This window comes from Sinohyriopsis cumingii, unplaced genomic scaffold (genome assembly GCF_028554795.1).
Source record: "Sinohyriopsis cumingii isolate HCF-2022 unplaced genomic scaffold, ASM2855479v2 utg001554l, whole genome shotgun sequence".
NCBI classification, from domain to species: domain Eukaryota; kingdom Metazoa; phylum Mollusca; class Bivalvia; order Unionida; family Unionidae; genus Sinohyriopsis; species Sinohyriopsis cumingii.
In genome coordinates this window covers 478,958-503,605 of record NW_028316017.1, presented here as the reverse complement: position 1 = coordinate 503,605, position 24,648 = coordinate 478,958, and the positions used below count along the sequence as shown (strand labels likewise).

The window sequence follows — 24,648 nt, the reverse complement described above, 5'->3', positions numbered from 1 at the left end:
TCAAATGACATTCAAGTCTGGTTCATGTGCATGCATATCAGGATATGTCCTGTTTTTATTCTGATGATTCTATGTGAACCACACAGACTAGCAATAGTGAATTATGTGCCAACAGATCAGAGTTGACATCATGGCAGTCATTTGTGTTTTACTCTATACTGTACTAGTCTGACACAACTAGCATCAACTCTCAGCACTGACTTCTAAAAATCTAAATTTTCTCTTTCATTTTACTATTTTGGGGCTAAATGGAACTCTTAAATTGGGCAAATGGTTTTTTGAGAAGATGCTGAAAAAATGGACAATGCATGACAGACAAAAAGCCATACCATACAACTTCTTGCCCTGGTGACCAGGTGATGACAAGGTGAGCCATCTCTGACCCTTTTTGGTCAAGCAAGCCATCTCTTGCCTATATGGCCAGATTAGGAAATATTATATGGGCAAACACCCCATTTAAGGGAGACACCCTCTGAGAGAAACATTAGTTTCGAGCAAGCTTGTGCATTTCCCAGAAAGTTTGTCCCAACTAATTAGAATCACTCAATACAGACTGCAGTAACTTTTAAATCAATCTCTTGGGCATTACAAACTCTGAAACTCTACCATGTGTCTTTCTAAGCTGTATTTATGATGGAAAAAAAACTAATACTGCTTGAAAATTTTATCAAACTTTGCATGAGCATACTAAATATTGAGTGGAAGAGACAGAATTGCAAAAGATAAAACTGCATCAAAGAGTTGCTTAGAATATTTATGCTTAAACTAAATGGTAACAAACTAGACATAAGGTACAATAATGGTAACACATGACAGAAACTGAAATATGGATTAGTATCTATTTGAACTGAATGGTTAGTTAACTCTCTGGAATACTTCCTCCACCAATTGTCAGGGTCACACTTAAGACTTTTTGATAATGAGATTCACACCACAACTACTAAATGTTTTGTGTATCCATGGTACAGGGGAAAAAAACATTACTCATTACTTATTTATCCTTATTTTTAAAGATGCATCCATGAACATGTTCACTTGTCAAACAAATAAATAATAAAAAAAATGAGTATTTAAATAAAACAATGTGGAATTGTTAGCTTTCAAGGTCTATGTAAACATAAAATGTAATTTCAAGTGTAGATTTCTCTTTCTCTCAGTTTTCAGTGCAATTGCAGTTAATGCCATATGCTAACAACATTAAACAAAGTGTCTTTTCAGCATAAATACAATTTAGATAAAAGCGTTGAGTTCATACTACTCAGTTTTTGTTGGCAAAATGAAGATGACATGTGTCTAATCTAAAAGCAACCAGAAAATTTGCAGCACTGGCTGGCTGAAGTGTCACACCAACTGGAAATAACTGGTTTATCAAAAACAGATGCTAACTGGAAACAATATTCCTATCAGATGCAGTTTTCTTCTAAGTAAACATAGGATCAGCAATTCATTTGGATCCTACATTGTCTGTTATACAGAAAGAATATAGAGACAGATTACTGCAGATAATGACTTGTACAATAAGTAGCATGAGAAATATAATTGTTTATGATAATTTGCTTGATAATATATATTTGTAACAGCAATTTTCAACAAAATGTTCTACATTTAGATAAGAAAACTGAGGAAGGACATACTGATTCTTTGGAAAACAAAGCTTCTGGATCTGTCTCTGGGTTGGCCTTCCATATTGGTAGAGGGACGACTCTTCTCTTGCTTAGAGTATGCCGCCTAGAGCAAAGAACAAAATGTAAATTCACTATCCTTCAAGGGATACCATTTATCCTGGATTCTGTTGCTGCTACAAACTATGAACAGGGCAGGTCCAAAATAAAAATGTTAAAAATTATGAATGTTACAAACACTGAAGAAAGTGAAAAACCCAACAAACAGTGGTCATGGATTTAGTGTGTTGCAAACCATAAACTTGAAAAACCCAACAAACAATGATCATGGATTTAGTGAGTGTTGCAAACCATGAACATGAAAAACCCAATAAACAAAAGTCATGGATTTAACAACTGTTACAAACCATGAACATGACAACAACAAAAAACATCAAACACTGGTCCTGGATTTAGTGACTGTTTCAAACCATTAACATGAAAAACTATGAAGAAAAGTCTTGGCTTTTGTGACTACAGTAGTAGTAAATCATCCTAACTCTGATATTCTAACACATTTTTCTTATTCAGTAGGTAGGTATATAGTAAGTTCAATTTGGACAGAGTTTTTTCAAGACAAAAGCATAAATCAAGACGTCAAAAACTGGTGGCAGTCTTAGGGTAAATCAGGCAACAATCAAATTAGAAGTCATACAGAGTATGTAGAGTGCAATTAGCTGGAGATTTAATCTACTTCCATTAACTCTATACAATTTTTGTGCAGAACACTGGTAAGTATGTTGAAAACAAAATCATAATTTATATCATTTTGCTTCAACTTACACTACCTGACAGTTTCATCTGTCCAAACTCAGTGAGTTATATAAAAGTGGGTTGAATTACTTGGGAATTAGGTAACTGAGTACTGATGTAATAAGGTTACAGCATTTCACGCAAATAATGTCTGCTTAAAATAATCATTTTCACAAACTGGGTTTAAATAATATTGGAATCAAATGTAGCTGCCCAAGATCAAATGTGTTTTTGAATCAAAAGGTGGAACCTAAATGTTCAAATTCTTTTGTGATTGTTTCGCTCTGTGTGTGTGTGTGTGTGTGTGTGATTAGGATTGTTAACATAGGTTTAACAATTTTTCAGTCACACTGCTACGATGTCTGCAGTGTGGCAGTTTAGAGTGATGTCTAGCAATGGGGTATCATGCAGTAGACATTCCGTTTTAATATCACAAAATTACATTTATTAAACACCTTGAAACTGGTACTATAATATAAGAATCCAGGTATTTATACTGTACTATGATAAATTCAATGTGTCTTACTCTTTGCCCTCTTCAGCATCAATGTCGTCCACTTCATACTTGTTTGTACTGGTATTGAATGTAACTACCTCAGCCAGAATCCAATTCTCTTCACCATCCAAGGACTGAACTCGAGCTGCTACTTTGTCCCCTGGCTTTGCTACATAGTTGTTGTCTGCTGCCACTGCTCCACACAAGGGAGGTGGTCTGTAATACAAGAAAACATGGGGATAACCATACTATATTTTTATTAAGTATCAGAGGTATATTAAGTCTTTCCAGTGTAAGCACAGCCAAGGCATGAAGCTAAACCTGCCTTAAAATTCTCTTCAATTATGCAGTCACCTGTCTTAAGCAACCCTTCAATGTCTCTGACACCAAACTGGAGTGGAAATAAACTTCTATCTAACAGTCACCTTTGTACAGAGACCAAAGCCTCCTCTAGATGGATGCCTTTCAGGAACAAGCTTCATTGTATCTGCAATGGTAAAATGACCATCACCCTCAAATCTTAACAGAGCAGAAACTTTCTGTAGATAAAATTAAACACGTCATCTTGTTTAGATCTATATTACAAAGAGAGTTATAACATTAAAATGGCATCATAGTTTTTTTGTGTGTGTGTATTTCACTCTCTCATAATTTGATGTTCAGCTGTTAAAATACCATGCTACATTCACAAATCATTTAAAAAAGATACCTCCTGTACATCCTTTCTATGAGTACAGATGGTAAATTTTGTGAATTATGTGACTAATTTTGGATAAGATTATTTGAACAAACACGGCCTGTGCATTACAGAACAGAAAATATATTATCCACATGTAACACATATTATACATAAAGAAAATAGTCATTTTGAAGAACACTGCTGCCTTTACCTTTCCCCTGGTTTACTGACCCACAGTGGGAGAGTGACTGCATTCTGCTGTAACATGGACATCAGTACCCCTCTCCTCATGATAGGCTTTGGACGATCTGAATCTACAAGAGGGAGACATTTGAGACGATCTGAATCTACAACAAGAGGGAGACATTTAAGACGATCTAAATCTACAACAAGAGGGAGACATTTGAGACGATCTGAAACTGCAACAAGAGGGAGACATTTGAGACAATTTGAATCTACAAGAGGGAGACATTTGAGACAATTTGAATCTACAACAAGAGGGAGACATTTGAGATGGTCTGAATCTACAACCAGAGGGAGACATTTGAGACGATTTGAATCTAAAACAAGAGGGAGACATTTGAGATGATCTGAATCTACAAGAGGGAGACATTTGAGATGATCTGAATCTACAAGAGGGAGACATTTGAGACGATCTGAATCTACAACAAGAGGGAGACGTTTGAGACAATTTTAATCTACAACAAGAGGGAGACATTTGAGATGATTTGAATCTACAACAAGGAGACATCTGAGACAATTTGAATCTACAAGAGGGAGACATTTGAGATGATTTGAATCTACAACAAGACAGAGACATTTGAGATGATTTGAATTTATAACAAGAGGGAGACATTTAAGAGATTTGAATCTACAACAAGAGGAAGACATCTGAGACGATTTGAATCTACAACAAGAGGGAGATATCTGTAACAAACTGAATCTACTATTAGATGGAGATATTTTTGCAACCTGTAATATCCAGCTTCGTCATAAACTATTTCAAGAATGGACAAAATATAAGTACAGCTGTCAAATACAACATCCTAGCTCAGTGTTAATATGTACTGTATATACTTGCTTACAAGTCGAGTCCAACTGCAAACAACATACACCCATATCAGGGTCTATATTGTTTATTCTACTGATTATCCTTGACAAAGCGCATTTACCTATACCTGCTGGCACATTATATGATGACAGATCTGGGTCAATATAGTCTGAAAATGGGTCTGACTTCTACGCAGTGACAGATCTGGGTCACTGCAGTCTGCAACTGGGTCTGACTTCTATGCAGTGACATATCTGGGTCAATGCAGTCTGCAATCAAGTCTGACTTCCAAGTTGGGTCTCTCATATGTGAGAATATTTAAAAATCAAGTGTATTAATTCCTGAAATTACATTTTTTTCATTTCCAATCGATTGTTGTAAAATAAAATGATCCTACAAGGTAATAAAGCATGGTAACAACTGTACAGTATTTTGTGTTGGCCATATTCACCAATAAACTTAGTTATACTTTAACATTTTGTGTAAACTGTGGACCAAATGACATCTTTCCAGCAACTGAATGAAATATATATATACATATATATATATATATATATATATATATATATATATATATATATATATGCACACCATCATGATAGTATATATTATGCTGAAAATGAATTGCCAAATTTCTTATTATTAGAAACAGGTGAAATTCATATTTAAGGCAAAGGAGAAAGATGAACATCACAATACATGTATGGTGTAGCTCAGTGACTTGGAAAAACTGAATTCACTACAATTAATTGCATATTTTTTTTCATTTTGACATATCTTAGTAAAGGAGAACAAAGCATAATTTTAAAAAAAATATAATATCATACCTAGTCTTCTGTTCTCTCTTATTGCCTTAACTTCTGTTATTTTGTCTAATGCCTTTCTCAACAACCTGAAATTTCAAATGGAAAAAACAATGACATTTAGTGTATCTTGGTTACAGACAAAAGAAGAAAATAAGATCCCAAAATATCAATCCAATAAATTTCATTCAGACAAAAACAAAGAAAGCAATACTGAAAATCAGATCAGCATAAAGCAATATTGAAAATCAGATCAGCATAAAGCAATAATGAAAATCAGATCAGCATTAAGCAATATTGAAAATCAGGTCAGTATAAAGCAATACTGAACATATGATCAACAGAAATCAATAGAAAGCAATACTGAATACCAGATCAGAAAGCAATACTGAAATTCATCAGCAGAAAGCAATACTGAAAATCAGATCAGCAAAAAGCAATACTGAAAATCAACAGCAGAAAGCAATATTGAAAATCAGATCAGCAGAAATCAATCTTGAAAATCATCAGCAGAAAGCAATACTGAAAATCAGTTCAGCAGAAAGCAGTATTGAAACTCAGATCAGCAGAAAGCAATAATGAAAATCATATCAGTATAAAGCAATACTGAAAATCAGATAAGCACAAAGTAATATTGAAAATCAAAACAGCATAAAGCAATATTGAAAATCAGAACAGCATAAAGCAATATTGAAAATTAGATCAGCATCAAGCAATATTGAAAATCAGATCAGCATCAAGCAAAATTGAAAATTACATCAGCATCAAACAAAACTGAAAATCAGATCAGTATAAAGCAATACTGAAATCAGATCAGCATAAAGCAATATTGAAAATCAGATCAGCATAAAGCTAATTGAAAATCAGATCAGTATAAAGCAATATTGAAAATCAGATCAGCATAAAGCAATATTGAAAATCAGATCAGTATAAAGCAATATTGAAAATCAGATCAGCATAAAGCAATATTGAAAATCAGATCAGCATAAAGCAATATTGAAAATCAGATCAGCATAAAGCAATATTGAAAATCAGTTCAGCATAAAGCAATATTGAAAATCAGATCAGCATAAAGCTAATTGAAAATCAGATTAGCATAAAGCAAATTGAAAGTCAGATTAGCATAAAGCAATATTGAAAATCAGATCAGCATAAAGCTAATTGAAAATCAGATTAGCATAAAGCAAATTGAAAGTCAGATTAGCATAAAGCAATATTAAAAATCAAATCAGCATAAAGCAATATTGAAAGTCAGATCAGCATAAAGCAATACCGAAAATCAAATCAGCATAAAGCAATACTGAAATTCAGATCAGCATAAAGCAATACTGAAAATCAAATCAGCAGAAAGTGAAATTGAAAATCAGATCAGCATCAAGCCAATATTGAAAATCAAATCAGCACAAAGCAATGATGAAAATCAGGTCACAAAAATCCAATATTGAAAATCAGATCAGCATCAAGCAATACGAAAATCAAATCAGCAGAAATCAATATTGACAATCAGGTCACCAAGATCCAATATTGAAAATCAGATCAGTAGAAAGCAATATTCAAATTCAAATTAGCAGAAATCAATATTAAAAATCAAATCAGCATAATGCAATGTTGAAAATCAGGTCAGTATAAAGCAATATTGAACATCTGACCAGCTGAAATCAATACTGAAAATCATCAGCAGAAAGCAATATTGAAAATCAGATCAGCAGAAAGCAGTATTGAAACTCAGATCAGCTAAAAGCATTAATGAAAATCAGATCAGCATAAAACAATAATGAAAATCAGATCAGCAGCATTTCCATTTATACCAACTAAATATCCAAAAGCATGTTCTAGTTAAAATCCAACAACAAAATCTGTATAGAAGTATTGATAACAAGCTTTTTTAAAAGCCATCATGATATTAGACATTCATTTAAGTTCAACTGGACATCATAAGAAATGTTTTAGTGAAAGCCAAAATGTGAACATCTATTCATGTGGTGTAGTGATAACTACATTTTTAAAATGACCACCATGAGGGCCATACTGGAAGCCAGATCAACTTCACTTTCACTTAGGATCAACCAGACATCACAAGCAGTCATTAAGAAACAAAAACTAATGTTAATAGAATCATACATTTAGAAGGAAAAATAATAACAAGATTTTCCAAATGACTACCACTGCAGTCATACTGGATGTCAGATTGGTGCCATTTTCATTTACGACCAACAAAAGTCTTTTAGTAACATCCCCATGAAAATATGACTATCTTATTAGGAACAATAGAAAGAACTCAAGTTTTAAATGGATGTCCAAGAGATGCCATTTTCATTCTGGACAAACTAGACAATGTGATATATGTCTGTAAAGTTTGGTTGTCCAAGCAGTTTAGTAAGAGCGGCAAAAACAAACTCATGCTAATCATATCCAGATGAAAATCCAGTGCAAAAGCTCCCCTGGTTTATGAGTGGATCGGCTATAACTAAAGTTGAAAAAGCATAAGTAGCAAATCTCAGTATGTGTGACAAAGTATGCACAAAACTGCATCAAAATGCATGCAATGGTTCCTGAGCTTTGCTTATTACAAGGATATGCTGTAGTGAAAATGTTACATCAATGGAAAAAGGTGAATAACTCCATAACATATGAAAGTGAAATAAAAAATTCATTAAAATGCACATCTGAATGTAATTAGCACTTTACCTAAATAAGCACATCAGTTATTTTTTTGCAAGGGTTGCAGAGTTAATTAAAAGCAACATCCCATGTGAAAAGGAGAAAAAGGCACCAAAAAGAAAACATTTAGTGACCTAAAGGGTGCTCTAGTCTATGGAAAGTATCTAATACATAATACAACATCAAACTATTTATATATTACTGCCCAATAAAACTGTAAGGAATAAATTCAATAATTGGCATTCATTCCAAATATCTGACATTGCCCTAAATATTTTTTTTATGAACCAAGACATTTTCTTTTAATTGTGCTTGACTAGTTTACATCTAATTAATTTAAAAAATGATTGTTCTCATGTAAATGTGTGATACAGCATGATACTACCATAAAATGACAAGCAGTGGTCATGCTAGCAGGTGAAGTGGGTGACTAACTCGCCAAAAAGTGTAATCTTCAATATCTTTAGTTAGAAAAAGAAAAATGACTTCGCCCAGTGACTTTTAAGTTGTACACTGAGTGACAGTAATTAATGACTTTTAAGATGCTCCCTCACCCTAGCCAGGTAGTTTTGACAGTGTTGTGTTGTATCTCAAGTTGCAATGTATTGCATGCTTCAAATAGCAGGTATTGATACCAACTGAGCCAACAAATCTTACACATTCACAGCCATGTGCTTTAATAGTTGACTAACCATTATCCACTTTCCAGAGCAAGTTATCACTGCCAATTTCTACAAATTACCATATGATGATAAAAACATACCAGCTTGTTTTTCAAAACATGAACGTCATCATGTAAATGGCAGCTTGTGTTTAAGAATAAAATTCTTGAAAAGCACTTCCTAATTTGCACCCACAAAACTGAAGATTTCGACTGCTGAGTTTGCATTAATTTTCTTATAAAATCAGTTTGAAACTATAAGTGAACCTATTATGGGGTAATAATGGTGGACATCATTGTGTCTAGGAAGTACCACTTCAATAAATTGTCTGTTTTCATAAATCAATGGGCAAATAGATTAAGGAAAATATACAATTCATAGAAAGCAAAGTCTAAGTATTATGTTACAGAAGATTCAGATTGAAACTATAATCATGTAGGTCAGAAACGTATTGGGCAGTGCTATGTTTTGAAATCTGAAAGGCACCATACAGTCAAGGTTGTTTTTTGATTTCTCTCATCTTTGTGATAATATGAAAAAAGCAGCGAAGCAAACACTATTTAACCAATGCTGCCACTTCTCACTTTACAACTCTCACTTCTCTCTGTCTAAAAGGAGAGGTCACTTCTCCCTAAAACTGAAGTATAGTTTGGCCCCTGGACCAGAAAATGATTACTAAATCTGTGGATAATGAATCTAGTTAGTTTCCATATGATTTGAGATGGAATAGCAAGAAGTTTATTATATGCTGTCACCAATTTGATTTTTGGTGATTAACAGAGTGGGAGGGATAGTGTACTAAGGTGACCATTAGAGCTGGGTAACATAACAAAATTGTACTGTGGTATTTCAGAATATATCACAATACTTACCAAGGTATACTGCAGCTATATTAGGTCTCAACAATTTAATTTTCTGGATGCAGGGTCTGACCATTTTGATAATATTTATTTGAAAATTTCCATCTGTCAATAGGTGGAAAAATATCTTTTTCTCATTTATAGAAAACAATAATCTTAAGATAAAAGGAAAACGAAAATGCTCAAACAAAAATCAGCCCTATTCCTCCTCCCCCTGGAAATTAAATGGTCAGTAACTTATAGCAGATGAATTTGCTATGTGTATAATAATGTTGTAAAAATTGTAATCTCAAAACTGTAACTGAAAAGGGACAGTTAAGCTTGTGTTATTGCTGACATCTTTATAAAAGATATTGTAATGACATTAGATAATCTGTTGATAAAAACAGGACATGTTGACACTGAAGCCTACAATTTATGAACCACTCTATTTATATAAAAGGACAGGGAAACTCTGAGTTGAATGACAACACCCAGGCAAGATATCTATCAAGAGATGGCAAGTAAACATAAAACAAACTTGTTCAACAAATGGGAAATTATTAAGTGGACTGAGAATTTATGTAAATTTCAAACAGAAAACAACTACTCTTATGAAAATCTTTGGACGACGTGCAGTCTTAGAAAGGAATAAACGTAATTCACATGAACATACACTAGTAAATAAAAAATATAACTATGTAATAGCCATATACAACTATCTAATAGCCATACACAACTAAGTAATAACCATATACATCTATGTAATAGTCATATAGCCACATGCAACAATGTTATTGCTACATGCAGCTTTGTAATAGCCATATATAACTATGTAATAGCCATATACCTCTATGTAATAGCCATATATAACTATGTAATAGTCATATATAACTAAGTAATAGTCATATATGACTATGTAATAGTCATATATGACTATGTAACAGCCTTATATAACTTTGTAATAGCCATATACCTCTAGGTAATAGCCATAAACAACAATGTTATAGCCACATGCAACTATGTAATAGCCATATATCACTGTAATAGTCATATATAACTACATAACAGTCTTATATAACTATGTAATAGCCACATACAACTATGTAATAGCCATATACAACTATCTAATAGCCATACACAACTAAGTAATAGCCATATACAACCATGTAATAGCCATATATAACTATGTAATAGCCACATACAACTATGTAATAGCCATATAAAACTATGCAACAGCCATATATAACTAAGTAATAGTCATATACAACTATGTAACAGCCTTATATAACTATGTAATAGTTATATAACTATGTAATAGCCATATATAACTATGTAATAGCCATATATAACTATGTAATAGCCATATACAACTAAGTAATAGCCATATACAACTATGTAATAGCCTTATATAACTATGTAATAGCCACATACAACTATGTAATATCATATATTCAGTGGAAGAGCTGGAAGTTGAGATCACTGCATGCACAAGAGTTTGATGTTTCTTGCATAATAAACAATTCAACGTTAAGAATAAATTAAATACCTCTAAATAAAGAACAGCTACAGTTATTTGTGTACATTTATAATATAGATATAGGTATTTATTTCTTCTTAAACTCTTCATCATTTTGTATACACAAAATATCAAACTCTTGTGCTTCATCTGTGTGACACAAGTTTCCTCTATTGATGCTCTTAGTGGTTTGGAACTAGAACCTAATGTGGAAAAGATACACGTATTAATAAGCATTTCAAAACAGCACTGTCATAGCTTCATCTGACTTGTCTGACACTTTGTCCAAATTAGTAACAAAGTCATACTTGTGCTGCAGTTTCAGCTTTTGAGGAATGTATAGGTTCATTACATCCAGCATGGTTGACAATCACATGAATAGACAAAAATATTCTTCTGATAGTGCTTTTGACAAAACTTGCAAAACATTAAAATATTTTGTCATATCTTGGACAAGTAAACAGGTTCAACCACTTGCTGTTAAAACTTCTTGACTTCATTGGATAAAAAGTTTCATTTTGATTTGGTCCCTACTTAAGTAACAATGAACATAGAAAAAATGTATACAGTTATTACATAATTATATTTATGTGCACATATATACATGTATTGTTTTCCTTACTCTGCTTCAGCTTCTGCATCTTGCATTGCTGTGTTGTACAATCCTCTTAACTTGTTCTTGTAATATGGAGTGACTGAAATGATAAGAAATCATTATTTATGTGTGCAAATTTTATATAGCTTTATAGAACAAAATTACTTGCTTAAAAGGATAAATAGAAAAAAGTTTAAGCGTTTATTTATTTACTTCTATCACAATCCTGGGAATGAACTATAATTGTGGGGCATGGTACAGGGTATATTCAGGAACTAAAACTTTTGGGGTAAACCACCACCACCACCCTATTAAAAAAAGTGATTTTTTTTTTCAATATAAAGAAAATTTAATGAAATGAATAAGGTAGAGCCTTAAAAAAAATGCATGATTTGGCCCGTTCCATTGATTTTTCAGCACAATTAGCATAATTCCATTAACAGCACATCCTAGAATTGTACACTCTGCATGTACCAATTTTGTGGACTTCTGGACTACTACAAACCACAAATTTAAACAATTAACAAACTGAATCTTCTAGGAAATAACTGGACCCCTTTTCCGATATGTGTGTTTAAGTACCAGTAAAAGTTTAATTTTTCACAGAAACGAGTGTCTCTCAAAGGGACTGACACTCTACTGGCCAAAAAGAATTTCCATAAATTCAAGATAAGACTATTTCTTCCTTTTAACAGCTGAGTGTTCATATCATGTCAGATATTCTTCTGCAATATAATGATTTTCAAATTAGCTTGTATCATGGACACATATTTAATGTCAGATTGGCACCATTTTCATCTAGCACCAAGTACACATCCTTAGAAGTCTTTTGGGGAAAACTCCAATGTCAATATGACCATTCATCTAGGTGGGAGTAGTGACAACAAGCTTTTCACAATGGCTGTTGCAGTACAATTGTACCACACTTGATGTATATAACTGGCACCATTTTCATCAGGACCAAGCAGGCATCAAGTGTTTTGGTGAGAAGTTCATTTGATATGGCCATCCATTTGACAGTGGAGATAAAAAATATTTATGAGAAAGCCATAGTGGTGGCCATATTGAGGGTCAATTTGCATCGCTTTTATATGGGATGATCTAGACATCATAAGAACTCTTCTGGTGAAAACCCCAGGTCAAAATGACTTTCCATTTAATAATAGCAAGGTTTCCAAGATGGCCATCATGATGGGCATATTGGATGTCAGACTGGCACCATTATTTTAGGACTACCAGTATGGCATACAAATTTTGGTGAAAACCACATGTTGATACGACTTTCCATACTGGCAGAGTAACAAGAAAAAGAATTTCAAGATGACTACCATACTGGATATCAAATTGGCACCATTTCCATCGAGGACCAAGTATACATCATAAAAAGTCTTTTTGTGAAAGCACAATACTGATATGATCAGCCATCTAGAAGAAGTTGAGATAACAAGATTTTCAAGATGGAAACTGTGACTGTCATATTAAGGGTCAGATTGGCACCACTTTCATTTAGGCCAATAAAAAAATATGTGTTTCCAACTGAACTGATATTAAAATTAAGGTAGGTAGGTAGGTAGGTATTTTGTTTTTAGTTGTTTTTTTTACCAAAAAGACATTTATATTATAATGATTATTATATATAATGTACTAAACACTTCAGGTACTGTATCTGATACATCATTTTTGTATTTTGAAATAAATTATAAAGGTCACCCACAATGTTTATGTCACTGCCAAATAAGATACTACATTTCATTTTAATAACACCAGACAAAATACTCTTGTGTAAAAAACATTACATGAACATAATGGTGAAACTATTCTTGTCAAATTAGATTCTTTCGGGGGAGCTACCTAATAATTTTTTTTTTAAAAACCAATCTTTGGAGTGAAATATGCTATTTCAACAGGACATGTCCAATCATACTACATTAGGAATATATCCATGCAAAACCCTGCTTTCCTATGTAAGTTGTTAGCACACAAAAAGCATAAAGTCATCCTCCCACCCAAGTGGAAGTCAGAAAAAAGTGATTTCCTCTTGGACTGAAGAACTGGCACCTAATCCCATCTACAAAATTCCTTACTTAAGTGGATATGCATATTTTATCAGGTTTAAATGTAACTGTTGGTAGACTGGGAGGGTCTGTCTGTATTATCATTAAGTAAGGCTTGTAAAAAAAAACCATATTTTACTACATAAAGTGTTTTCTTCTTCAAATATAATAACCAATCATAATGTGGTGTGGTGGCTGTACAGGCTGCTTGAACTTAAACATCTTTTGGATTGTCACTGCACACTGCACTGAATGTTTATCGTCAACAATATAAAGTGACTGCTCCAGTGGCCTAGTGGTTAGAGTGTCAGCCTCAGAAGCAGGAGATCGTGGGTTCGAACCCTGGCCGAGTCATACCAAAGACTTACAAAAATGGTACTAACAGCTGCCTCACTAGGTGCTCAGCATTAAGAGGTTAGTGTTAGGACTGTTCGGCCTGGTGTCAGGATAATGTGACTGGGTGGGAAATCATGGTACATGTCTGCGGCATGATGCCCCAATGCTAGACATCACTATAAACAGCCACACTGCAGACATCAATGTGATATGACTGAAAAATTGTTAAAGCTACATTAAAAATCATAATCACACACAAATAACAATATAAAGTAAATATTTAAACACATTATTCAGTATAATTCAGGATTATTTGTTGAGTCAGCCAATGCTAACCTTTCTGACTGGCCAATACCAGACTCGTACTCTAAACATTGATTATCAGTATTAAAATCATTTTTAATACACCTGGCTAGTTCCATGTGCATGAAAACTGTTTCAACAACCAATTTACTTGATGCATGGAATAATACCTGTCAAATTCTGCCACAGGTATTAGTTGTACCTTGTCAAGTACAGGATGTTGGTAGGTATGCAATTAACACAATAAACAGATCAATTAAACATGACAGGGAATGATGTCTCACATTTAATTTATAAATGTGACACAAGACCACTTGTTAACTGTAATGAGAGTGTATGACTGAAATTTTTCACAGCTTCAGTGGATTAGTGAGAGCTGGAGTCTTAGTAATTCATCTGCAAAATAACTGACCTCGAATTAGTATACAGTAGAACCTGTCTTGAAAGACCACCTCTTTTGCCAAAAAAATATGGTCTCTCAAGACAGGTGGTCTCCCATAACAAGTCACAATTGTATATAATCAATAAAGTTGTGCATTAAGAATGTGGTCTCTTAAGACAGGTGGTCTTACATAGCAGTGGTCTTTCAAGACGGGTTTTACTGTATTAGCTTTAATTTTCAAGTCTCTCCCTCTTCTGGTCAGCTCACTTTACTTGGGTCCCACATCAGAGTCCTGATGAAATCCTGTATATGTCCATGATGTGAAGGGTCTAATACAGAATTCTCCATGAATGGGAGCCTCTCTTTGACAGTAAAATTAGGGACTGTTGTGAGTAAACTCAAAACAATTGTGGCAGAAGCATCAATAGTTTGGACTGACTGACAATGCATATATCACTCTGGGATTCCTACTGTGAGGGGTGCAAGTGAAAAATATTATTTGGGAAAGTGAAAAACACTTCAATCTGTCCATTTTGGGACTGTTAACTCTAGGCCTTACTAAGTGAAATGACACCTTTTGTAAATAATGACAGCAGAATGTTATGCACAGATGCATTCAATCAAGTGTATCATTAAATTTGCCATGATGAGACACTAATGATAAAATAAAAATGCCTGTGAAAATTACGTGTACATAAAATCAAGACCATACTTTAACAGAATTACTTAGTTTTTTTAACCCAGACAAGTCCCTTTTAGAAAACCCAGATGAGTGACATGAATCTATTACACAAGTCTAAGAAAATAAAAAATGTACTTCTCTGTTCTTGTTGCATTCTTTCATGTGTCTTGGAAATGTTTGAAAGATTATGCTCTCCTCTTGCACGTTCATCCTGAGAAAGAAAAAAAAATTCCTTATAAAATTAGATAGGCAAATTATCAAATTTACTGTAGTATCATCAATTTTCGTGGGAGACCAATTTTCATGGTTTTCGTTGTTGCCCCAAACCACAAATTTAAATCCCCAACGAAAAATGGGCCACATAGGATGATGACCCCCACCCCATTTTCTTAGTGTTTCATTCCTAGAGATTAACACAGCTACTAGTATTTGATAAATCAAGGTCAATAATGTAATCTGGTAATTAAATATTAGCTTTACATGTGGTTTTGTTTATTTTAACCTTTCGAAACAAGAATTATAAATCATTTTATATTGTTTCAATGCACACGTTCAATAAGGTATCCGATAGCTGTAATTTTACACTCACTTCCTTAAATCAATATGTGAGGTAAGTAAGGACAGAGAGAAAATAGAGAAAAAGCATGAGGTATTCAAATAATAGTAATACTGAAAATGAAAGGAAAAATAATACTGAATAACAGTATATGAAAATTAAATTTAATACTTATTCAAATCGATCCTTCAATCAAGTACAACTGTTGTTGAAACATTTAAATCCTTCTGAAAGCACATTTCATTTTATCCAGGCATTTTTAATCCAAAAGAAGAACAATCCTGTAAAATACTATAACTATTTTTTGAAACACTATTATTAATGAAACACTATGTATATACACTAATTACAGCAGAGCATTAAAGCTCAAACTTCACACATTTTTGGACAAAGCCACTGTATCAACATCATATCAATCAAGTCTCATGCTACTCACAAATGCTTCTCTGGTAAATAATATCCAAATTGCTGAATTAAACAAGTCCAGCTTTCTCAGCTAATTTGGTCCTATGTTTCACTCATTGTTGTGTGAGCTGCAATGATTCATTTAGCGTGAATTGGCTTGATTAATGAGGTTGCATGATTTACTAATACTGTGCAATGATCACCACCAGTAACATCTTTTTCCTTAATGGTGTCCATGACCTGTTCAGCATACCACTCGTGGAAGTGTGACTTTAATTTTTCTTTAATAACCAATTGGCCAGTGATGTTGGCTGCGTTGGCTTCCTTTGATGTTGCGCACTCAAATGAAAACATGGGAAAGTGATTTTTCTTGACAGGTGTTTTATTTGTGCTCACAGAGATGGAAGTATTGTTTTAGTGTTGTTGGCTGCATCGGCTTCAACTGGTGTTATTCACTTGGTCGAAAACACTGTGTAAGTATTGAACTTGCCAGGTCTTTGATTTGTGCTGATACAGATGGTAACATTAACATTAAACATTAAAGTGACCGCCATTTGCACCGGCATAGTTTTATTCTTTTTTATTCTTTATTATGGGTATTAGTAGAGGTTAAATCATGAAATTAAATACCTATTAATATGCAAACTTTGACAGGCAAAACCACAAATTTAAGTACCCACGAAAATGCATTTTTTAAAATACAAAAGCACGAAAATTGAGCCCAACAAAAAAAATCATACTACAGTATCTTAAGCATGTCCATGTGTTTTTTAAATATATATATACTGGGAGTCACAGTAATCATATACATATAACAACCAGTTTTTCAGCAACCATCTGATGTGCATGATGACTGATGAAATTGTTTAGTATCTGTGATGTACTGCATATAGCAATCATCAATTATGGAGGTCCTTTGATCAATATGTTCTAAAGACAAGATACACACTTTAACATAACTACCTACTTATCTACATAAGCATACATACATGTACGTATGTTGTCAGTTATCTCACCAGGAATTTTTTTTTAACATCAGACAGCATCATCAAAAATTGTTGTTATAAAACATATATTATCATCATAAAAGTGAGAGAAAAAAATCAATGACATATAAAAGAAAGTACATATATTTAAACAGTATTCTTTATTCCTCTAAGTTATATCATATTTTCATTACAAATTGTTGTTAAAATATATGCATTATCATTACAAAAGTGAGAAGAAAAAAATCAATGAATTATATTTTAAAAAACTCTTCATTGTCACACCAAAGTCAAAGTTCTAAGGTCCCCATTACAAGGTATTTAGGCACCCTCTGTTCTTCAAAGCACTCTTCATTGTCACACCAAAGTCAAAAGTTCTCAAGTCCCCATTACAAGGTATTTAAGCACCCTCTGTTCCCCAAAGCACTCTTCATTGTCACACCAAAGTCCAAGTTATAAAGTCCCCATTACAAGGTATTTAAGAACCTCTGTTCCTCAAAGCACTCTTCATTGTCCCACCAAAGTTCTAAAGTCCCCATTACAAGGTATTTAAGCAGCCTCTGTTCCTCAAAGCACTCTTCATTGTCACACCAAAGTCAAAGTTCTAAAGTCCCCATTACAAGGTAATTAAGCACCCTCTGTTCCTCAAAGCACTCCTGATCCTGTTCATAGTTTACGAGGAACTTTCACAGTCTGAAAAATATGGAATATGGTTAAATAATGGATGAAAGAAAAGATAGAAAAAACAACTGATTCCCAAGTGAACTACATGTACCAAGGATAACTTCTTCAAGTGTCAAGACAGTGATGCACTTCTAAATAAAAATGACAGGGTAACTAATAAAACCCATATTTCTTTCCAATAGAAAACATCAATATGCTTGTTATAGTTCAAAGCGATGCTTTAAAATAATAATGACAGGATTAACTAATATGACATATATTCCTTTCCATTAACACATTAACCCCTAGTGACGACTTAATGGGGCAGGAGGTAGTAGCCTACTGCTGAGCTCTGTAGCGTCATGGTCATGCATGATACACTAAAGTGGGCAATATAATAGAAAGGTAGGCAGATGCAGCTCTACAATGATACCAAATAATCTGGAATATCTAGTTGCACTACAAAATTCAGATAAAAAACCTCATTTTTTGGACCCGACTTTTTTCTAAGGAAAATTTGCCTGTGGTCAGAATCCGATTTTGTGTCTGGAATTTAGACTTTTTGGTCTCAGATCTAAGGCAAACCGGTATGAACTGCAAACAGACAGATGAGCCTTTGCAAAAAGGAACTCCAACTTTTACCCTTCTGCTCATGCGCAAGTCAAATAGCCAATGAAAAACGTTGTTTCTAACACAACTAGGCAGTATGTTATTGAAAGATCACCGGGGATTTGGTGTTTTCGGATCTATTCTGAAATAGCTTTCAAAATGTGTTTCCTACTCGATTTTCAGGTGAAAATGACAAAAAGCTCCAGGGGTTAATGTGTTAAGAACAACATATCAATATATTGGTTATGTTTTAATTCCTTCAATGTCACAAAGCTAAATTATTGTTCAAAGTTTACCATGCTGAAGATGCAGTTGGCTTTAGCTGCTTTTTGATGACAAATATTTCAAACATAAATGAAGGAATTTTTTCTTTACATTTTCAGAAAACTAAAATTTGAAGATAAAAATTGTTACTTTTCTCACATGGATATACTGATGAAAGAAATTCCCAGGGCAGCACATTCATAAGTTTAGATTTAAGTTTTACTGACCAAACCTTTTTTTTTTGTCTTACTCTGAGTAAACAATGAGCAACTCATACAATTTATGTTATGAAAATTTAATCATCACATATATGTTCCTGAAATTAGTTATGGTGATCACAGTATCAGTATGAACTACTACTACTATAACTATAGAAGCAAACGTAATTGACCATAATAGCACCATAGGACTTTTATGCAATCCCAGCCTCCCACTGCAATCTAAGCAACCATTTCTAAGTAGACCTAAACCAAAAGTAAGCAACACAGAAGACTTACCATTTAATCCAACAATTTCCATCCATAGCGAGGAGATCTTCTATTCAGTGTTGAGCCATTCTTCTGAATCTGAATCTTCAAACTCTGCAGCTGATCCTCTTAGCAAGGTCAACATGGGGCAAGTCACCTAGAGGTTCATTTTATGCTGTGCCCTTGACCTTTGACCCTTATTTTTCATCTTTGGCACAAGAAATTTCAGTCCATGGAACCCATAGGGCACACAAAAAGACTTGAGATAATGAACAGTTGATTTTAGACTAAATCCAGTGCATTCAAGTCTTACGAAATAGTGCCAAAAAATTGATTTTATTGGCTGACAGAAACGTCTGATTTTTATTTTTTAAAAAAACAATCTAGATTATGCCACTCAGATGTATGGATCATCTCATTAACATACATAAATCATCTCATTAACATGCATAGATCATCTTATTAACATAAGTCATCTTATTAACAAGCATAGATCATCTCATTAACATGCATAGATCATCTCATTAACATGCATAGATCATCTCATTTAATATGCAAAGATAATCTCATTAGTAAGAACAGATTATCTCATTAGCATTATTAATTATCATGCTTCTCTAATGACTCAGCTACCAAATAAGTGTGATCACTTTTCTCTCTGGGAAGAACACAAAAATAATAATGTCAGTAGCAGCACAAGTAGAAACAGCAATAGTAATTCTGGTAATAACAGTAGAGACTGTAACTTGTACTGCTGTGGTTTACAATTATTTCTATATATGTTTGTTCATTAGACTAGACTGACATGTTAATACATGACTAACAATATAAAATGTAACTGGATATTATTTTAGCATAGTCTTTTTCAACATAGATAACTTGATACATTATCATGAGTCAGATTTAATAAAGATGGAAGTGACATGATTTAACCTCTGACTAGGAATGCTTCTGTGTGTCATTGGTAAAGGGACATAAATTCAATTATCTTGACCAATAAAGTCTTAAAAGTGCCTTTAAACCAATACAAATAAAAACTTACTAGGACTAGGACTAAAATTGTTAGTAAATCCCATAACCAGTTACTTATAACAATTAACCAGACCATTACTGATTGGAAACATCTCCTGTACAGAGCTTGAGTTGGCAATAATTACATCATTTTCCATTTCCAAGTTTTAAAATCTAGTGAAATTTACATTTTACTCTTGCTTACACAAACATATTTTCCATTTGTTTGTGTATGAACTCTAGGCATACATTCAACCTATAAATCTCTGCCATTTCATGCAGTAATTAGGACCAGTTGGGCTGACTGTAAAGATCTCTTAAACACTAAGTGCCAAACATGTGCTATAATTAAAATGACTTAGAATCAAGACTGCAATATGCCTGACCTGTCAAGGATGAAAATAGTATGTCATGCATTGGTCAATGTGTATCTGTCTGCATAAAGTAAAGATGGTGCTATTAGTATTTTTCTGAATCGTGTCGTTGAAAAGCTGATTACAAAACACACTGGGCTGCATCTAGGGCACATGTGTTATAATGTTCAATTCATGCTAAAAGTGTGTCTTTAAGAAAATGCTGGGAGTGAGAAATTTTATGAATATTTACAATTTGTTTATACATTTGCTCAGCTTACTAAATATGACCAATTTTACAAAGTAAGTGGGGTGGGGGTTGGTACCAGTTAACCAGTTACATTTTGTAACCAGTTACAAAGTCTCAAACCATGAACTATTAACTGGACAGTCTAAAGAGCCTTAATTTTGACCTTACCACTTTGTTCTATAAGCAGTCTAGCCCCATTTCAGGAGTAGCAGTCTAAAGTTAAATTTAGAAGAAAATGTTACTAACCTGAACTTGGTGTATGAGAGTATAAAGTTCCTTCAGCAGATCTTTGATCTTGGCCTCAGCTACTGCCGTTGTGGAGCTGGTTATGTTAGCATCTGTTGGGGCTGGACTATGGGTATCTAGGCCTGCTGCACTCTTCCCTGACCCACTTCCTCCACTTCCACTGCTCAGTTTTGTGCGACCCATTTACCTGACTATAGTAACCAGTGTTCATTAAAACACTTAGGTCAAGTAAAAAAAGGCACCATCGTCCCAATGCTTTTTTAAAATACAACCACTATTTTATCACTATGGTCTTAAACTATAGAACAGAAAAGAGCTAAAACCAACAAATTTTCTAAAATTCAACAAATAATATATTTCACTAGAATACAAAAGTTTAAAATTTAAAAAAGAACTTACAGTAATGTGAATTAAATTCCAAATAGTCCTAAAAGTTCTATATTAAGTCCAAAAGTATACAGTATTCAGAATAAATTCCAGTGGTCCTCCGAATGAATTCCAGTTTTGCATGTGCTGAGGTGCCCATAACCACTGAATGTCCTATTATGCCAAGTCATAATGTATCAAAAGGTTAAAATCCAAAATGTCCTTGAATGAATTCACAATATTCCAAAATAGTGATTATTCCTAAGTCAATGAGCACTTTGTAATTCTAATGAATTATTTAAATAAATTAAATCTTATATAGAGTGTCACCTGACTTATGACACAACAAAATGCCCTGGATCTTGAACGCAAAGCCAGTAAACATGTTTACCTCCACGTAATAATAATCTTAATACATAATCAAAAATCATAGACAAGGATCAGCTCTGTATACATTGTTTACAAAAAAAGATATGTCAAGTAGGCCCTAAACTCAATGTTCAGTACAGTTTACTATGGATCACACATTTTAGTTGGCTTTGCCTAAAATTGTTGACATACTTAAACAATGAATAATTTATGTATTTCTCTGGCATTTATATCCTAATACTGATGGACAAGGAGTGAACTAAATTGAAACATCGCCAGATATATGTAATCAATTGTTTTAAAAGACATCTGCAGCTAAAATAGTCAATGCCAGACTATTACATGACCAGTACAACTTGTAATTTAATCTGGGATTTTGCTGCTATAAAAGTGAATCATTTAAAATCTGATAATTTTGTAAGTAAAATAGAATTGCTAACAAACAGTTTCGGTTGTCTGCTGTAATGACACGAATGCCCACTTAGTCAAGTGCAGTGTTTACAAATACATTATGTATGAAGGAATTTCCACGAGCATGAGCAATAACATATATAATAAAGAAAAAGAAACCCGACTGGAAAATCACAAGTGTTTTAAACGTGTAGGTTAGCCGAGAACAACTTGCTACATAACAGAATCGAAAACAGGGTACATCTGACGCACAAACGTAACCACAATTACTTATTTTGACTCGGTAGAAAAATACCACTCATTCTCTGTAATAACAATACTACTCATTCTCTGTAACTGAAGGTGTTACATTTTAGATTTTAGATTTTTATCCAGAAAAAATTGTAAACTTACAAACACTAAGTTGTACAAAGCGGAAATAGACTGTTTGTCGCCCCTTTATAAATCTATATTTTTTTTTGTATGCCCGGAATTACTAAAATGCGAAAAGTTACGAAAAGTGCGAAAAGTTGCGAAATGTTACGAAAATTTCATTTAAAATTAAAGTAAAATAATTTTTAAAAAAAGACAAACAGTCATACATACAATTACATTTTTATAAAGGATCTACAACATATCAATGTTTAAATTAACATTTTATACAAAAGTGCCTTGGTATTAAGGCCTTTATCATACAAAGTGTCTTATGAATCCAATAATTTTCTTTTATGGTGTGTTCATGTCTTCATGCACAATATCTATTGGCATAAAATAAAAATTGAGTATTAAAATTTATTGAAATATTAACATTTTATAAATGTGTTTGTCCACGTATTGCATGTTACATTTTTCACAGGTTATCAAACAAATGACATCAGTTGATACGCTGTTATTGTTATAACAGAGAGAAAATACTTCTTTTGTATTTGCGCTTCTAAAAGAAATACTTTCTTTTATATTTGCACATTGACATCACCGATGTCTGTTACATTTAAATGATGACAAATATCTTTTTTTATTTTCGATCTGTTGAGTTCTAATTAAAAACATCTTCCAAATTCTTGGGTCTTCTACAAGCATGAATTCGTCTAATTTTAAGTGTTTATACGCTGTTTTTATTTGATAAATTTAGATGACTCCAATATATGTTAATTATAAGGCCTATATTAGGTAATGAAGGATTATATTGTATTGTGAAAGGAATCATATTTTTCTCTATTGTACATTTTGCTGTGTTTAAAGCCTCATATTAAGTAAGATTATGGCCAGAATCAATTATATGTGTAGGATAATTTATATTTTGGAAATATGTTTGGTGGATATTAGTTTCCTTGACATGAATATTTGTAGAGATAGTGTTATCAATATTTATTATTACATTTACATTTAAAACTGAAACTTGAGTACTAGATACAGTATAAGTAAATTTAATCATCGGGTAAAAATGATTTAGGCGATCAATGAATTTTGGTCAGTTCTTCTGATGAATGGTTCCAGATCATCGAGATGTCATCTAAAAGTCTAAATCAAATTTATCCATGAAAAGGGAAGCGTATGAAGGAGCCATAGGACTACCCACTGCCGTATCCGTAATTTGGATGTAATTCGTATTATTAAATTGAAAATAATTATTTTCCCAAGATAAGTTTTATTATTTTACAAACATATTCACTAGATAGTGTGCTACTATTAGGATAGTTATCTATAAAATATTTACACGCTTTAATGCTATCTGTATGTGGAATGTTGGTATATAGTGATGTTACATCTAATGACACCAGGACTGATTTATCAGATAGCTGTGGAATAATAGACATCAATTTTTCAATGAAATCAGGCGTATCGTCAATGTATGAAGGAAGCGATTTCGTTAAAGGTTGTAAAACACTAAAGAATTATGAAGCAAACAGTAAATGCGAAACTAGTTGCACAGAATTATCGGCGTTTGTGTTTTCTATTATTGCAATTCTAAAATATAAATATATATATATTGACCGACCCGACTATTGTGATTTTGATTTTCAGTTTCAATTAATAATTCTGTATCACAAATTAAATTATATTGTGCAATAACTCATTCTACATAGGATTTAATATGTATGTTTGTATATAAAATATTTCCAGAAAGATCCTTTTGCGAAATGGATAGACTATATTTTATTATCAGTTGCAATCAGTATTTCTCTTTCACAAATGAAATTATAATGTGTAATAGCTAATTTTCAAACTTATTTAAC

At 33.1% G+C, this 24,648-nt stretch overlaps 1 protein-coding gene across 2 annotated transcripts in view; it reads right to left on the bottom strand.

Annotated features, from left to right (window-relative positions):
- LOC149771953 (SAGA-associated factor 29-like) overlaps positions 1-22,900 on the bottom strand; it is a 37,861-nt gene extending 14,961 nt beyond the window's left edge. The window contains exons 1-8 of one of the 2 annotated variants that reach the window (XM_089948048.1): positions 22,826-22,900; positions 21,287-21,477; positions 15,612-15,687; positions 11,747-11,819; positions 5,468-5,532; positions 3,801-3,903; positions 2,941-3,126; positions 1,635-1,728 (exon numbers count right to left, since the gene is read on the bottom strand). In XM_089948048.1, the coding sequence (XP_089804174.1) occupies positions 1,635-1,728; positions 2,941-3,126; positions 3,801-3,903; positions 5,468-5,532; positions 11,747-11,819; positions 15,612-15,687; positions 21,287-21,469 (780 nt within the window). In that variant the 5' untranslated portion in view covers positions 21,470-21,477; positions 22,826-22,900. The remainder of the gene's footprint in view (positions 1-1,634; positions 1,729-2,940; positions 3,127-3,800; positions 3,904-5,467; positions 5,533-11,746; positions 11,820-15,611; positions 15,688-21,286; positions 21,478-22,825) is intronic. The other variant, XM_089948049.1, reaches the window with a different exon arrangement.
- Between the last annotated feature and the right edge of the window lie 1,748 nt (positions 22,901-24,648).